The sequence below is a fragment of the Lonchura striata genome, chromosome 24 (assembly GCF_046129695.1).
Source record: "Lonchura striata isolate bLonStr1 chromosome 24, bLonStr1.mat, whole genome shotgun sequence".
NCBI lineage: Eukaryota > Metazoa > Chordata > Aves > Passeriformes > Estrildidae > Lonchura > Lonchura striata.
The window spans coordinates 8,391,562-8,409,666 of record NC_134626.1 but is presented as its reverse complement, the minus strand read 5'-3'; the positions used below and the strand labels follow the sequence as shown (position 1 = coordinate 8,409,666).

Sequence of the window (18,105 nt, the reverse complement as noted above, 5' to 3'; positions counted from 1 at the left end):
TGTCACCACCTGCCTGTCCCTTGCAATGCACCTGGCTACATAGGCTGGCTGTGCTCCTGCCCTTCCTGAGGCTTAGCCAGGCCAGCAGCTCTCCAGGATGCTCAGCATGTGCCTTTAAACAAACCAGAATAATTATAATACAAGATTTCAAATGCTGTACTACCCTTGCCTTAAACACTTGCACTCCAAAAACAGCAGGAACCCATCTGATGGGAGCTGGCATCACACAGGTTCCTGGACATCCAGAGAGCAAATGTTTGTGCTGGCACAGGACACCAAGGGGCTCTGGCTTCAGCGATACATACAGCAAAGCAGACAAAATAAAATAAAAAAAAAGGCAACAATGATCAGTTTTCTTAAACTTTAAATATTTTTTTCTTTTAAATCTGTTTTTCTCTGTGGTTCTGTCTCTGTAAAGAGCTGTGCTCTCCCTGCAGCATCTGGGTCACTTCCTCAGTCCTGGCTGTGGGGCAAGGGAGAAGCAGGGTGGGTTAAAGAAGATACAAGTGGGTGCCCTGCCCTGTGCATCACCGGCATGTGTGGATCTCTACCACCCGATGGCAGGGTTTGCACTTGACGGAGCAGCACCAGTGGAATTTGCAGCTGCATCTTTCCACAACCTCCACTTCGTCCGTGTGAAAACCACGACCACAACACATCAGCTCGCAGCCATCAATGGCCTTGGAGGTCTTGTTGCACTGCCGCCCACTGGTGCCCAGGACCCCATTCTTGAGGTCATGGTCACAGAAGTCGGGACTGGAGTCTAGGTAGACAAGGTCCTCATCTGTGTGTGGCTTGAACTGGGAGTTTTTGGGTACCAGCACTTTGGTGGATCCAATCTCGCTCTGTTCGACCTCTGTGGCACCGTCAAATTTCTCCTTCAGGACATTGCCCACTTTGCGGAAGGGGGGCATGGCTTTCCAGCACGTCTTGAACTCACATGAGCCTGACACACCATGACACTTACATTCCACCCGCATGTTGTTCAGGATCGCCTGGGGGAACAGACACAAGGAACAAGATGGGATAATCAGTGCGGGATGAACATAGCAGGAAGGGTGCAATGGATAGGGCCTGGGAGGGCTGTGCAGAAAATGCTCCTGGGTGGGTATGGGATTAAAAGAAGCCCAGATGGCTCAAGCTGTGGCTGCAGAGCCTGGCTGTGATGCTGCAGAGAGGTGCCAACTGCCTAGGTTTTTTTTCCTTGCTATTACCTTTCTCCCTGCCTCGTTGTTGTGGAGGTTCATTAATGCTCTGTTGGAAGAGGCCCCTTTGCTCCTCTCACGGATGTCGACGAAGGACTGCGAGAAGGCCACACCATAGGCGATGTTATCGGAGCAGCCCGACCACTGGAAGCCTGAGGCAGAGAGCACAGATGAGACAGGTACTGCCACCGTGTAGTGCTTGCACTCTCCAACCCTGCTCTTCCTAAAATCCAGCTGCCCTGCCCTCTTCTCTGTCTTGCTACCTACCAGTGTGCACCACATGGTAACAGGGGAATCTAGGGAGTGTGGCCCTGGGGAACACATGGACAAAATGTTTTCAGTCCAGTGGGTGATGCACCCAGGTGTCTTTTAAGGCAGTCACATGGACTAACCAGCGTTTTGGTTTTTTTTAAACTTTTTCCTCTTTTCTGGATGGCTCCAGAGGGTGAGTTTGAATTGCAGGTATTTTGGCTACTTTGCATCCCCCTGCAGCTGCAGCTGCTCCCTGTTCAGACACTCACCCTGTGGGCTGCCCCCGTGCACTGTGCGGTCACATCCACACTTGTCCAGCTCGCCACTGCTGCAGGCACGGGTCACGGCGAAGGCCACTCCTGCTGAAGAGATGGCATAGACGAATGCTGCCTCTCGTGTCCCTGCAATGGCACAAACCATGGTAGGAAAGGTGGCAGAAAGTCTGAGGCAACACGAGCGGGAATGCTGGAGGCAATGCAGCCTGGTGGCCAAAGGCAGGTAGACTGCCACATGTGTCTCTTCTCCTCTCCCCTCTTAACTCTGGTGTAGCATATAAACTCTCCTAAAAAAAATGGTCTGAAAGACAGCTCTTGGCAAACATGCTATACAGAGCTATCAGGCTAAATCCTTTGCTCTGTCACTTCCTCCTAAGATAGAGGCAGCACATGCAGGACCCTCATTGTCCCCATCCCCAGGGATGCTGTTGCTTAGTGCCAAGCCTGGACCTGATTCATCAGAGACCCCTGGGTGCTGGGAGATGTTTTGCAGAAGTGAGGGCCCATTCGTGCAATAGTGAAGAAGCTGGCAACTGCTCCACAACATTAAAAACATGAATGATGGGTGAATGATAAAACCTGGCAATAGGAGAGACAGAGGCTGCACGGCCAATGTGGGCAGAGCTCTCCAGAGCTTATATGGAAGACTGTCTTGCATTGTGCTTGCAGGGTAGCTCTGCCATGAAATCTTTCCTGCATCCAAAATAGCTATCTGTTTTCCACATCCAGGAACATTACCTGGAGCTGCAGATCCTTGCCATCCTCTTTCACAGGGTCGTGTAGCTCACAGTGCCTCCCAAAATACCCTGCAAAACCCTGTTCTGCTCCCAAAGCACCTCACACAACCCCACCGGTGTCCAGGGTGCAGTGCAGTCCCAGCTTTTGTGTCTACCTATGTGGTGCCACATAGTTGAGAAAAACTTGTTTGGGAAGTTGGGTGCATCCTTGGGCATGAACACAGAGTAGCAGGGCAGGGATTAGCTTTAGCAACACATAATCCCGACTATACTCCAAGGCTGGTTGAGGGCATAAGCACTCCATTTTTGAGCAAGGAGGGCTGGTATTTGGGGTGGTCCCATATTGGTACAGAGGGGCAATGGCTTGTGAGCAGGCATCACTCAGCTTGCTGATCAGAGAGAGGGCAGCTACTTTGGTGGTCGCATCCCAGACTTTGGTGGCTCAGCTGGCAGTGGCTGGGGAGGACCCAGCCAGTGTGGGACTGAACCGCCTCCAAGTTAATCAAGGTTAATAGTAGGATCATGTTGGCCGGTTTGTGCTGTGGCTGCCTAAAAAGAGACGACTTTTAGTTTCTGGTATTTCTGGTATTTCCAGTCTCTGAACCTTCACAAGAAGAGCTCTTCACCCTGGCATTGAAGGGAAGAAAGCCAAATAAGGAGCCGGGGGAATGCTTTGGTCTAGGGGTCCTGGGATGGGAGGTGAGATAGTGCCTCAGAGATAACACCTGAGGGGAGGCAAGGGATGCTTCAGTGATCTTAAGGGGTTGCAGAGGGGCTTTCCCCTCTGTTTTCTCACTCCAGTTCTCTGGTTTGATTACAGTCCTGTGCTTCTGAGAAATCAGGATGCAGCTGGGATCAGAGGGGCTGAGAGCTGCCCTAGCCATATCCAGCCCTGAAGGCTCGTGGCGGGGGATGATGCTGCCACATGTTCTTCCCATGCCAGGTGGCACCGAGCCATCCTCTTGATGGTGCCCCCATTGATGCTTTGCTCAAGAGTGGCCATGTGCCAGCCTGGCAGCAACCACTGCTTCAGCACTGCCCAGAAAGAGACTGAGTAAATGTACCCATGGCTTTATGGAGTGGAGCTCCTGGGTTTGGTGGGGATGAGATGAGACCAGGGTGACTTTAGGACCTTTGTTCAAACTTGGCATGTCCTTATCAATGGATGTGGAAAAGGTTCAGGAGAGCTGAGGAGCAGCAGGAGTCTGAATATGCTGTACCAAACATACTGAATAGAGCCCCACTGAAGTGCACAGGGATCCATCCACCCCAAGATCCAACACTGGATGGGCTATTCCTGACCCTCTCCAGCCACCAGTTCAGGGGCAAGCAGGCAAAATCCCACCTGCAGCCCACAAGACTGCTTTTATAGCCATTCTCCCAGCAGCATCACCCCAGACATATGTCCTTCCAACTCACCTTGTGTCACCACCTTGCCGAAGACAGGCAAGGTGTCCAGTGTGGAGCAGTTCCAGCGGCGGTTGCGGAATTGGTACTGGCATTCCTCAATGGCCAGCTGGGCTCCACGTCGCACCGAGTCCATCACCTCCAGGTTCCTCTTGCACATCTGCACCTGGCGCTGGATCAAGCCCTTCAGCTTCTCGCAGGTCTCCTCCTCGGAGATGCTCCCCACTGAAGACAGCTTTGCCAGGTACCTGCCATGACACCAGCACAACAGGTTAGGAGGCAAGGGCTGGGGGAGCCCATATTCAGCTGAGATACATGTTCAGCCTTCCAGAAAGCAAGGAGCCTGAACCTCTTACCCCCTCCATAGCTGAGACCTGCTGCCCATCTGGGGGTCACCCTTAAATGTACCACAGCAGTGGCTCTACAGGATGCATTTCTGGCTGACAGAGAACAAGCCCAAGCAAAACAACCATCCCTCTGCAGCCTAGTTCCTGTCTCTTGGGGAGTCCAGCTGTTGGCTCCCCTTTGCCTCTGTTGCCTGCAAGGAAGGTATTTTCAGCGCTGTCTGAAAGTGCCTGGTCAGGTCTCCTGAGTATTGGCATATCCAAGTGCTACTAGAAAAAGCCAGAGGTCTCTGAAGTCAGCCAAAACAAGCATGACAGGCACTTGGCTGCCAGCTCCATCTGCCACAGTGCTCCCACAGCATGGCTGTGTGCTCATAACCAGCAAACATTGCCCCCCAAACCACTTCCCTCCTGGAGGCTGCTTTTAGCTGCCCCAGACCCCAGCAGTAGGGATGGCCTCTGGGAGCTGCCAGGTTTCTTGTCACTTGGGATTCAAGCAGGGTTTGAAGCAGGGAAACAGAATCAGGAGCCTGCCAGGGCAAAATTGCACAGGCTGGGCACCTCCTCCAAGAGCCCAGCTTGTGAATAGGGCCATGAGGTCTTTGCTGATTTGGAAAAGACTGGCCATGTGTGGAGATGACCATGTGTTCTGCTTTCCATAGCGCCATCTCAGTAAGAGTCACAGAGCTGCTCTTGGGTGTCAATATTAGGGGAATGAGGGAGCAAACACCTTGAAGAAAAAGCATCTCAAAAGCTCTCAGCATTTCCTTGTCCAATGTGTGGGCATGATGGTCCCTGCTGCACATCCTAGTAACTCAACCTTCCACCCCTTCTTGTGCTGTGGGCATGGTGTCCATGCTTGCCCATTTCCCAGTTCCATCCTCCTGCCCCAACCTCTGGAACACAAAAGGAGCTTAAGATAGACCCAGTCAGATTTTCCAATGAAGCTGTGTGATAATCCAATATCCTCTACAACTATTAGTGACTGTGTTGGCAGGTGTGTATGAGACGTCTTTCTTCCTCTGGCTGCAGGTAGCCACTTCAGATGACACTGCCATAGTGGAGTCTTGACATGTCGTGGACATGGAGGGTCCCCTGCATCGGACAAGTGTAACTCACACTTGCACCCATCCATTAACCACACTGAGCCTTGGGAATTGCCAGCATTGTCTGACACTGCTACCTTGTCTGCACCAAGAGCTGCAAGTACTGAGCTCTTTGGAAACTTCATTCATTGGCTCTGCATTTCCCAGCCCTGCAGAACTTGTGGGTTTTTTTGTTTGTGTGGTTTTTTAACTCCTCCTCCCAAGTTGCAACATCCTGCAAAGGATTTTTCTTTTGAAGGTCTGCTTGTCTCCAAGAAGTGACTGTGCAAAAGTGGCTCCTGCTCCCTGCCTGTTCCCATGTGTCCCAGGAGCCAGATCTGCTGACTTCAGCCACAAAAGTTGCCACAGCCTCTTCCTCCCATTAACCCTGCCAGTCTGCTCCAGGAGGAGAGAACAAGATTTTCTCTTCTGTGGATCAGCAGAATTATTCACCAGCTTGGTTTCATGCTCACAACTGGGGGGGGCGGGGGTGGGGGGGGCATAGGAGCCAGGGAGAAAGCTATCTTGGCTCATGGTGTCCGTGGGGAGTGGCAAGATGCATGGCAAGATGTCAAAAGTATTCAGTTTTCCCTGTGTGTGATCATTGAGGCAATGCTTTCACAGCAGGAAGAGAGGCTGCTGGGGTTTCAGAGCCAAGTGCTGTTAGAGCTTTTATACCAGCAAATCATCTTTGTCCAAGGCTTCCTGCTCCTCCAAAGGGACAGCCCAGTTTGCAGAAGACGGGACCTGATGCACACTGGTGGCTTGAAAAACCCACTGTGGCCACTCAGACAGACCCACTCAGGACTGTCACCTTTCGGCTGGCCTTCACACCACACAATAGGTGACCCCAACCCTGCGGTGCAGTCCCAGACATTTAGTGAAACAATTGCTGCTCTCCCGTCTTGCTGCACTTGGCTAACCTGGGGTGAAGGCACCAAACCACCTCTGGGAGGTTTGAAGATGTTGCATGCTGAGCACACACAGAGTGCCTGTAACAGCTGTCTCCTCCCAGGTCCAGCCATCATTCCAGTTTGGGCATGGGGGAGATTCAGCTCAAGACAATGTGGGTTATTGATGAGCTTTGAGCCTGGAAGCCAAAAAAATCAGAATCTATCTCCAGCACCAACCTCTTGTGCTGATTTGGCTTCCCCCTCTGCCTAGCATTTATCATGCCAGGCAAGCAGCTCCTTCAAAGCTGTGAGACTGGTCCTACAGATGAGTCAGTGCCTCTTTTGAGTGCAGACATATTGGTGGAAGAATTCTGTGACACAGATGTAGCACCCATATTATTATCAGCTCTGCTCAGGATGGGGCATCATCTCCTTTTCTAATATATTTCCTTGCTTGAGATTCTCCGGGCAATGTGGAATAATAAATTCAAAGCACTCATAAAGGAAAGTGTGACAAAAGCCTTTCAAGCTTTTCCAAGGAGATGCACCTGATAAGGTGCATTCTCAACTCACATTTAATGCTATTTAGGATTATAAAACAAAGGCCAAGGATGCTTCAAAGATAGGTACAGCTCTGCAAGAACATGTCTGGTAATTTGTTTTGCAATGCAGACAAATAAGATGAAACTATCCAGAACAGCGCTCTGGCCTCTCTCCCCCTTGACAGGTCCTGTGTCCTATCACCCCTCCTCAGCCTATGTTTGCCAGCCCCTCTGTGGAGATGGAGGTAACTGTGCCTAAAATGCTGTGGCCCCATCATGCTACTAGTTTGTTACTCATCGAGAAGAACCATCACTGCTTTCCAAAAGACAAGGTTTTTAATGGGGGAGGAAGCTCCCACCCTGATCTCTGGTTCAGGATCCAGAGGTTGAGGCAAGGTTTTTAAGGAAGGACCTTTGATGAAGGACCTCAGCTTTGAGGCTCTCATATGGCATCATGTCACACCATATTCAGGAGCATCAGATAGGAACTTCTCATCCCCTTCCTCTCTCTGGGACAGATGAAGAGTTAGGTAAGAACTGGGAAACATGCTCTGCTCTTGTCAGCACTCAGAGGTGCTTCCATCTCATGTTTCTCAGGGCTGTGGAGCACCAAAGCTGTCAGGAACCAAACACATCTGCAGCATCCCACAGTCCCCATGGAAACCTGACTCTAGCGCTTTGTCTGGTCATTAACAAGAACTTTGCTTCAAACTTTGTTTCCCTGGGCTGAAGTGGTGGAATCTGCAGGCAAAGCCTTTGTCTACCTGCACAGACAGATAGACAGGCATAGCAGGAGGAATGCAACAAACAGCTCCTGCTCTCTACAAAGCCTCAATGCATATCCTCCATCATGACATCACATCTTGATTGCTATGCAGAGCTCTCAATTATAATTTAAGTCTCACATGCAGCCTCAAAACAGCCCAGTTTGTGGAAAACAAACCCAAACAATGGCATATCTTCTTCCTTTTCCAAGACTGGGCAAAAAATGTTTCAAGAGGAATGCTGCTGCCCAAATATTTTTTTTTAAGTTCTGTCTTCTTGCTTCATCATGGCCTTGTATATTTCTTTTCTCCTGCCTTTAAATCCAGGCAAGCCACTTGCACAACAGGCTCCCTCTTAAGAGTCATTGATTTAGGAGAGAACTGACCAAAAGCCCTTCCTTTTTATCTATCTGAAGTACTGAGACCAGGATTGAAGCCCCATGATTTAAGCAGCTGCAGCTGATGAACTCTGCAAGGTGGTAAGTAAGTAAATCTCAAATCCAGGGAGCTTTGGAAAGGTGGGGGATGTCAGAAAGCTCTGCTTAAGTAAAAATTGTGATAATACTTTCATGAGGAAGAATAATTGGTGAAATGGTAAGGAGACACTGAAAGAGCCATAGCATCTGGCAGATAGAGCCGGGAGGAGAGGGGAGAAAATTCCCTGCCACGGAAAGGTATGGAAATTTCAGTCATTCACAAATACTCAATTGAGGTGGATCAGAGAAGATACCTTGGGGAAAGCAGAGATCTGTGGTGTTTCTGTTTTTTCAAACAAATGAGTTTCAAGTGTGAACTCTTTGTATTGTCTCATTTTGGGAATATTTTCCTGAAGATAATAACTTTCAGACCCAAGCCAGTGCTATCCCTGATAAACCAGTTAATAGATGTTCTCAAATCAGGCTCAGAAGCTTCACCCTGCTCAGCAAATACTCAGCCTTCCCACAAGCCTGAGTGGCCAAGGCCACAAAAGGCTTGTCCAAGCCTTGAACTGTGAAGATGATGCAGCTCTGCTTCTGTCTGAGAGGCAGCAAACATCCCCCTGCTTGTGGAGGGGTCAGTAAGCAATCTCTGTGCCTCCTGAGGGTGCAGGGACAGTCAGCAGTCAGCACTTGGGATTGTCCTAAGGATTGAGACAGCTCATGCAGGCAAGTTTCTTCTGAGGAAGAACTAAAGGCTTGTTTATAATGTGAAAAATCCATGGAAAAACCCCATGCATTCCTGCATGCATCTGTCTCCATAGAGATATCCAGGCAGGGAGAGGTACTGACTAGTGTTATGGCTCTTTACAAGAAACCATCCTGCAGGTATGGCGAAGTGTTTTATCTTTGCCTTGTTGCTTTCTCCTACCAAGCAGGGTGAGTGAAGCCATGGAAAGATGTCTCAGTCTGGCAGGTTAGACGATGCTCCATGCAGGCCATACAGCTCCCACGATTCTCATGGTGTCCTACATTTGGCTTAGTTCCAGTCTCCTTCTTTCAACAGCTCCAGGCTAGTATGGCCCACCATCCATGGTTCCTCAAGCCTGCCAGTTTGGGCATGTTCCTGTCAGGATTTGCGGGAGATCTGCAAGGTTGCCCTTGTCCAATTACTGGCTCTGTAGCAGGGACCAGGCATCACTCTCCTGGGATTACACATCCTGTTTTTCTAAGTGTAAACTATGATTTACAAGTCATCACCTGAGAACCTGTCTGGTCTCTTTCTTGGAAGAAATACAGCTGTCTGCCTCAGTCCTTCCCGTCACAGCTAGGGCACCATCTCTTGGCTTAAACCTGCTTTTCCCACCTACTCTTCATTTCCAATTAATAGCTGCCGAGACAGTCACCCAGGAGGAGGCAGTGCTATGCCTGTACCTCCACCCCTCAGCTCAAGGTGAGCCTACACTTCCAATCCTGTCCCCTGTCCCTTGGACTCTGCATCTAACACCATGTACACCCAACAAAAACAATACCTCAGCCACTGGTGGTGGCTTACCTCCCCCATCACAAGTCTTTGGGGACAGCAAGATGGCCAGCTGCTGGTCCTGAGCCAGTGCTGCTTTTGGCTTTCTGAGCATGCAGGGGCAAAATCTCCATTTTTTAATGGGGGAGAGCAGGATGGAAGCTGGGAAGAGCCTGAACAGCATCTGTTTTGGAAATCTGCTTTAAATGTGTAGGAAATTTCCTTTACTTCCTTTATAAAACAATAGCAGCTACTCCTGGATTCAGGTACAACACCTAGGCCTTGTTGCAAGGGGATGCAAGTGCAGGCCAACTCCTGCAGTGCTTCAGGCAAGACCTTATTGCAGAAAATCTGATGAGTTTTAAGTTTTGATCAAAATTTGCAAATACGTGGCAAAAAAAAAAGCCTTCTACAGGATTAGTTTGATCTCACCCAACTTTCAACAGACCCCAGGCTGCTCTCCATTGGCCAAGAGACTCAATTACTCTTCCCCAAGCATTTCCATGAAAGCACAACACTGGCTCCAGTTCTGCTGAGCTAGCCAGATCCTGCAAGGCAGCTTCCTGGCTGTGAAGTGCAATAGCCCATAGCAGCATCTCCAAGAGAGCCTGAAGGATGCTGCTAGGGATCACCCACAGGTGTTGGGGACAGACATCCCTGGGTAGGCAAGGCAGAGGTTACCTGCACTGAATATGCAGAGCAGAGTCTACCATTCAAGCAGCGTTGGATGACTGCAAGTTTTCAAGCTTTAAGAAAAAATCACCAATTATTGTCATTGCACTTGTAAGGAAATACAGAAGAATCTCCTAGAAACTGTTAACCTCCAGGATTGCTCAGCAATTTCATAATTTTAAGAAAGTGGCTGTAATGCATTTCTCTACATCTCTACAGGGATGAATTAATCAAGCAGACAGTAGCTCTCAGCAGAGTAACATAAACACTTTTTTACTTCAGTGCAAAAGTCCAGTTTTGATTCATGGAGTCACATCAAGCCATTGCAAAAGAGAAACCTGCCTCTTGCTGTTGCTCATATTTGGAGCTTATCCAGTTCTTCACAGCCTGGCATGCAGAGTGGTTTTATCTCCTTCCTGTCCATCCTCCCTAGAGTTAGGTTCTGCTATGAAAGACAGGGGTGTAATTTTACTTGAGGCTTTCTTGGGAAAGGAAAGAAATGCCCATCACCACTGAGGAGTTACAGAACATGGGGCCCTCCTACACCCTTGCAAATGCAGCTCCAAAGGGTGTTTGCCAGACAGGACCATTGCTCAGAGACAAGCCAAACTTGTTTGAAAGTCCAGTGCTAGAACCACTAGGTGCAACCTGCAGGGTGCAACCCACAACCAATCTATTTTCACCACTGAGCTAAAATTAGCTGATATTGTCAGAAGTGGCAAGACCTACAAATAAATAAAAATATATTTCCCACCTCACAGCCTTGGGAACAGGTTCCATTGGTTCAGGCACCAACCTTGTGGATCTGACAGGATCCCCAGAGCAATGCAAAGGAGCCCTGAGCATCCCAGAAGTGGAAAGCCATTCATCCAACCCACAGCACCTCTCGAAGTAAGGAAATTTCTCATCAAACCCAAATGGTGCAACTCACCACCCCAGCTGCTGGGACCAGATAGATGTGACCAGGGAAACTTCCTGACACTGTCCTCACAGCAAAAACCAGGAGCATGGAGAAGGGAGTGGAGCTTGGCAAGAACAGCTCTGTGTTAGAGCTAGCAGCATCTGCCAAATCCGTGCCACGGCAGCATGGCATCTGAAGGGAAAATGCTGGACTGGTTCCTCACCAGGTGGAAGACGGAGCATTGCAATGACAATGCAGAGAATGTTGTAGAGAATTAAACTATGCCAGGCTCCAGGTGAAGTGATCTCTCCCCACTATCAAAGCTATGGAGACTCGCCTGAAAAAAATAAAGCTTGGTTTAAAACCAGAAGGATGCAAATGCAGGACCCAGGCATGCTTCCTCTCAAATCCTCAGCACTACATAATGACCCAAACAAAACGAGCCTTTCGGCTGCTCTTGCAACATCCCCACTCCTAAGCTGGCAGAGATGGGCACAGAGAATTGGGCCCTCTGTATGGAAGTACCTTGTAATGTTCAGATGAAAGGAGGCCAGGGAAATCCAAACTCCTTTTATCCCTTCCTCACCAGCCCTTGAGACTGGTTGGAGAGCAGCTGCTTAGCCAGGCTTGTTGTGACCTTCAAGCTTTCCCATAGCACTCATATTAAAGTTGTTGGTTTTTTTTTTTTAAGGTTTTAAAAGCCCATTTGTGCTCCTAGCCCTTTATGCCAAGTTCCAAGCCCATATGGAAATTTTAAATCCCTGTAAAGAATGGGTAGACAGAGCTGCTGGTGGTACACCCTTCTCTAAAACAGCATAACCACATCTCAGACCAAGTATGTCCATATGGAGAGCTTCCTCCAGAGCCAGTTTTAGCTGCAAGAAGATGGAGAGAGGCTATAATGAGTCCCAGATTGTTTGATAACCAGGGGTTTCACCCCTAAAGGACCCTACCCTGTTGTATCTGATCCTGTTTCTGTTCTCTCATGATTCAAACCCTCTGAACAGCTAGAGAGCAAGGCTGTGGGCCCCAGTGCCTCATGCATTTAGTGGATGCTTAAATCCATAACCCACTTTGCACATTACTTTTTTCACATGGACTTCCATCTCTCCAAAACAGGTAAATAAATTAATAACTAACTAACTAAACAACTGGACTGAAACCAAAGTCTGGCACTCCTGTGCCAGCTGTGGAATGATGCTTGTTTGGCTAGAAGTCTCAATGAAACACTCTCAGCATCAGGATAAGTTTGGAGCAGAAGAGGGCTTGCTTCCAAATTCAACCACATCACTGCACTTGCGGGTTTAAGAGTGTACAAAGTGCAAGTCACTTTCAAAGTAACTCATCTGCTTCCCCTTAAAAAGCACAGCCCTGGACTCCTTCAGAGATAAAGCAGAAGCCAGAGGGACCTTTCTGTGCACAGCCAACAAGATGTAAAAGGCTATATCTACAGCCCTTTATTTAATTTACAAACCTCTGCCTGAAGAGGCAGGAGGCAAATCAGAGCCTCCAAAGGCAGAAGGAAGAGCAAGCCTGAGGCTTTCAGAAGAAGTGGGAACAGAGCATCTCTTCAGATTTGGAGAACAGAGGCTTTCTAGATAGGCAACAAGGCAAGCAGCAACTCCCCAAATTCAAAACACTGAGAAAAAACACCTGAGGTTTGCTTCCTAACCAGGGAGAAAGTAGGTTGGTTTGTATAATGACAATATTTGGGAAATCCCTTTCAGCTCAGCGGCCACTGTAGCAGAGTGATCTCTTTGAGAGATCCCTACATCATCTCCTTTTTATACTGGATCGGGCAGCTCATTGCCAAAATGAGCACTTTCCCCACAAAACCAGGCTTAAAGAAGCCCTTAGCTCAAGCATTGCAAGCAGCGTATCTCCAAAGCACTGGGGGATGCGAGTCTGTACAGGTCGAAAGGAGCTTTAGGGGGAGAGAACTTAATCTCTAATCCAGCAGGTTTCTGGAAAAGCAAACTTCACCACACGCTGCTGTTCCATGCACACACCTCTGTGCAGAACTATGTGCCTGGTGAGGCTGGATCCATCCCGGGCACAAGCTGGCAGCGCCCTGGGATAACACCAAGCATGCTGAGCCCACACATGTGAAGACATACGAGGCACACTCATTCCTCGAATATCTTATAATTCCTGGGATCCTTCTAACTCTGTTTATTGCCTCCGGCAGCCTTTGTTTCTGATGTGAGAAGATAAACAATGGGAATTGTCTTAATCCTAAAGGCAAAGAATAAAAAGCACTGGGGCGGGGCAGGGAGGGGGGGACGACGACGACGACGATCCTTTTGTCATCATACATTTGCAACACCAAAAAAAGCTGACCCCCTTCCTTTGAAACGCACTGAAATGTATCTGCTTTTCCTCCCCTGTTGGCAGGAATGAGCCCTCCGCTCTTTGCTGCCGAGCCCCCCGCGCCCACCCTCGCTCTGCCAGCACGGACGGCTGCACACAGCCCTCCCTGACTAGTGCGGCGAATCACCACTCCGCCTCTCTCCCAAATCCTATTCCAGCTGCGTGCGGCGCCGGGGACGAGGGGAGTTCCACCTCTGCACATCCGTGCGGGGCAGCTTGCTGACCTCACTCATGAAATCCCCACTTTCCGCCATGCCCGTCCCAGGGCAGCCGAAGCTGCTCCTCTCCAGAGATCTACCATCATCTCACATAGCTACCTCAGCAGGACTTTCTTCCTGCAGGAAAAACACTCCCACAGTTCCCAATATACCTTCACCAGAAGCATGACAGCTTAAAAGACCACCTTGATAGCTGCTATGATCCACCCACCAGTTGCTAGAGACGTGTGGCATGCAAGTCGCTCCATCTGGCAAAGAAGGAGGGGAGAAGGACTAAGCACTAACGCATGCCAGGCAGCCACCTTTTCCCACAGGCAGGACACTCGGAGAGTGCCGCTGACCTGGCACTTTCCCCAGGCATTGGGGAGCATCCTTCAAAAACCACCCACATCCCACAGCCTCCAGCGAGTCAAAATGTAAAGGCAGGAGCTGTATCTGGATGCAGAGAGGACTCCTTGCTCAGGGGATGTGTGCCCACCTGAGCACCTGTATTAGGATAGACGACACTCAGGATCTTTCATGCTGACAACCCCGAGAACTCCTCATCCTGTGTGGTGTACTTGCTCCTGCTGAGAGAAGTCCATGAAGCGGAGATGGAGGCAACCCACGCTCCTAGCCTGAGAGTGGGTCTGCTGGGTGCGTGCACGGCAACTAATTAGCTCCCGTGAGCCTGCAACACGGGCAGCAGGGGAAGCACCATCTCCCACCAAAGCAGATTTATTAGGAAGAAACGACGCCTTCGTTCAAAGTTAGGTGGGAAAGTGCTGTCATGCTCCATCCCCTCTGACCCGGTAAGGGGGAAGGGGGGGTGTCCTCTTCAGAAAGTAGTCCCACCGCCTTGGCAAACACGTAGGAATTTTCCAGAACGATTTCCGCCCCTGTTTACCTTACACATTATTTCAGTGTTTGTTCAGCGGGTTCCCGATGTCATCGGGCTCCTCTGCGGCGTGCAACAGCCCCCCGACACCCGTCCTCCTACAGGAAATTGAGGGCCGAGGTGTGGGCAGCCCTGCTCACTGCAGATCCCCGGGTCCAGCACGTTTGGCCGCCCCAGCTCTGCCAAATTCTCCCCTGGACCGCTGGCCCTCGCGTGGCATCTCGCCAACACCCAGGCCCCACTCCGACACGATGCCCCGACCTCCACCCGTGATCCCCGTGTGATCCGGATTCATAACTTAAGGACAAAAAGTGGGACAGGGGCTGGATAACAAGCCCCATTCCCATCAGCCACGATAACACACCGCCACTGAGCGGCTGGGGAGAGTCGGCATCCCCTGCCGCCCACCTGCCTGCGGATGAGGACTGCAACCCCACCGTCACGGCGGCAACGGTCAGCGGGGACAGGGGACCGACGCGACGGCGACGGGCGCCCTGTGCCCCGCCGGGGACCGAGTAGCATCGCGCAGGGGGTCGCGCCCGGTACTGCCCAATCCCGCGGCACCTGCTCCGCGTCCCCGGCGCTACCAACAAGTTGCGGCGTGTCCGTATTCCCCCTCTCGCCCCGCGGCTACTCACAGCCAGTTGCTGGCGTTGGCCGAGAAGGTGGCGAGGATGATGAGCAGCAAGGAGCGCAGAAAATACTCCGGGCTCATCCTGGAGGGCAGGCAGGGTGGGACTGCGCGGAGCCGGCGGCGGCAGCGCCCCCGCCGCCCCGCGCCCAGGGCAGCCGCCGCCACAGGTGGGCGCGGGCAGGAGCGGCGGGCGCTGCCCGGCTGATGCTCCCCCGGCGGCCGCTCAGCCCGACTGTCAGCGCGGCCGGCCCGTCCCGGGATGGAGCGGCGCGTCGGAGGCGGGCCGGGGGCGGAGGCAGCCCCGGAGGCCGCCTCGACTCCGCCGCTCCCTGGGCGGGACTCACTGCGAGGACACCCCCGGGGCGGGCCAGCGGCGGGGAGGGCACCGGAGAAAGCGTCGGGGACTTTGACGGCGGCGAGGGCATTGGGAGTTTCTCCAGCGACGTGGAGGGCAGCGGGGAATCCGCCAGCATCCCCCACGTTGCTGCTGCAGCTCTGGGTGGGTTCTCTGGGCGCGGGGAGAGACGGGGGACCTTCGCAGAGGGGAAGGGCGGGGATTTCCGCATTTGATGTTTTTGGGGTAATTTCTTGGTGGCTGTGAAGACGCTGAGCCCTGAGATGTCCTGGCGCTGCCTGGAGTGCATCGCCCAGCTGCCTTCTTCAATAAGCACCCCTTTGACTTGGAGTGATTTCCAAGATTCCAGTTTCTGAGGATTCACTGTAAATACCAAAGTGCATTTGAAAATTTGCAACTAAGGAGATGATTCTGGGCGGGTTCTATCTGGGGTATATCTCTGGGGGTTCTATCGGGAAAACAACATTTGGAGATAGAACAGGGATGAGTTTGCAAACCCTCTTGGTATCTCAGTAAGGGCTGCCCCATGGAGAGCTGCCAGACACAGCAGAGGGTGGCAGGCTCTAGAATGCACAGATGGAGGGTGATGCTTGAACAAATATCAAGGCTTAAATTCACCTCTTGAAAAGTCAGCTCTTGGGAAATCCAAAGAGTTCCTCACACTGGCTTAACCACCCTGAGGCCAGGAGATGTGGTGGGGATCCCTATCTCTGCTCCATCCACCATGCCTCTGTCTATCCATATAGGCACAAATGGCTTAATTTAAAGCCAGGAGCAACATGAGCTGGCTGCTTGGTCTGAAATCCAAGATCCCAGGCAGCCACAACTGTGCATCAAATCTCCTCTTGACAATGTTGTTACTTAGGTCCAGTACTGAAACCTCTTGCTACCATCTCTAAAATCTTGCCAAGCTGGTTTGGAGCTATTCAAGATTCCCTTTGTCTTTTCAACCCTGTTTTCCTGTAGCTGGAGCACATTTATTCAAAGCACAGCAGATTGCACTAGGCTGCACATATGCCTGTCTAACTTTATTACACCTACTTTAAAATCTCTGCATTAGTTCCCTGTCAATGTGAGAATTTAATTTCAAAGTGCTATGACTTATAGTCCAGCTCCTGACAGGCAGAAGCACACCCTCACCTAGTCATTCATCTGGATTTCACATCCTTGCTGATTATCCTGCGTGAAAGCAGGATGCTGGCTGCTTTGCTGGTGAATTGGAGGTTGTTGCTGTGAGCCCTATCTGGGTAATTCAGTGCAATTGGAGCTGATTAATCTGGCTCATCATTTGAGACAAAGCTGATGCCTTCTGGCTTCTAATCGCTCAGAGTGTTGAGTGAACTTGTCACGAAGGCAAGAACTAATTGAGAGGCTAAGGGGAATGGGAGGTTAGAGGGCTGTAGCTGGCTGGCTGGAGCCACGTGGGTCCATGGGAATGTCATACTTTTGGGCCTCTCATGCGTTATTCTCCTCCAAGGAGAAACATCAGACAGAAGCCAGAAGGGTGGGCATGGACCCATGGTTTTGCATCTGCTTCATGGACATCTGCAGCCCACAGAGCACTCTTGGCAGAAATGCTCCTAATGCCAGGGTGGGTGGTGCTGCGGGCAGGCTCAGGGCACCCTGATGCTCTTTTTGGGGTAGCTGTGGTGGCAGGATGGTACCGTGGGTACTTGACATTGATCTGGAAGACCTCTTGAGACTTCTCTTGGCCTGGATGATGATCATGCCCACCTAGTTCTGCAGCACCTTCAAGTCCTGTTTCCATTGCAGCAGGTGGAACAGAGAGGACTGTCCTGACTTAACCAGCAGGAGAACATGAAAGCCAGACAATTGCAGCAGTCACAGTGTGTGATCACATCCACAGAATGCATTTGGGATAGAGTGTCCAGGGCTGATGAGCGGTACCCCCGTACCAGAGGGTAGGCAGATGCAAAAACCTCTGGAATAAGTCACCCTGATAGGAAGTGCAGTGTGAGCTGCCTGTGGAGATGATAATAGTGCACTAGGGCAGGAGGGGTGTTTATTTTACAGTCTCTGGGGGGGAGGGGGTGATGCGTGTGAACAGAGGAGAGACTATAGAAATGGGCACTCACTGCAAGGATGTGGGTTCCTTGGTCTTTTTAAAGATTCCCATGAAACACTGTTTGGTCATTACCTACAGCTTTCTGGAATCTAGGTTCTTTTGGCCTCTGATTCAGAAGGTGCTAAGGTGCTTTAAAAACCTGAAGCCCGGCTGATTTGGAAGAGAGGAAGGCCCAGATCCAGGGGAATGTTTAAGGGACACAGCAGGTCTCCTGGCCTGTGCATTGCTGCAGAGCCTCTTGGCCAACAGGGCCTCTGCTTTGTACTCCTCTCAGGACAGCAGCTGGTGATGAAGGCCCCTTGTCACTGCCAGTGTGGGTTGGAGCTCAGTGCCTGCTGACCACCCCAGGCTGCAAGGCATTGCTCTTTGTTACTGGCTGTGTGTTGCTTGAATGAACATCAAACTCGCATTAGATAAGGAGACTCCCTTTGATGTCTAAATATTTCAGTGGATGGGAAGAGGAATGAAATGCACCCCAGGAGTGTTTCATAGGCTTGTCCAGGTGTGTCTTTATTCAAAGAGAAATTACCGTCACCATATCACAGTCAAG

The 18,105-nt window shown here is 50.8% G+C and overlaps 1 protein-coding gene across 1 annotated transcript; it reads right to left on the bottom strand.

Moving 5' to 3' along the window:
• Nucleotides 1-347: 347 nt before the first annotated feature.
• On the bottom strand, nt 348-15,284 carry WNT4 (Wnt family member 4). The gene is made up of 5 exons (XM_021533756.2): nt 15,119-15,284; nt 3,889-4,124; nt 1,727-1,858; nt 1,215-1,357; nt 348-995 (listed from the first exon to the last, which is right to left on the bottom strand). The coding sequence occupies exons 1-5, from the start codon at nt 15,193-15,195 to the stop codon at nt 528-530; spliced, it is 1,056 nt and encodes a 351-aa protein (XP_021389431.1). The 5' UTR covers nt 15,196-15,284; the 3' UTR covers nt 348-527.
• Between the last annotated feature and the right edge of the window lie 2,821 nt (nt 15,285-18,105).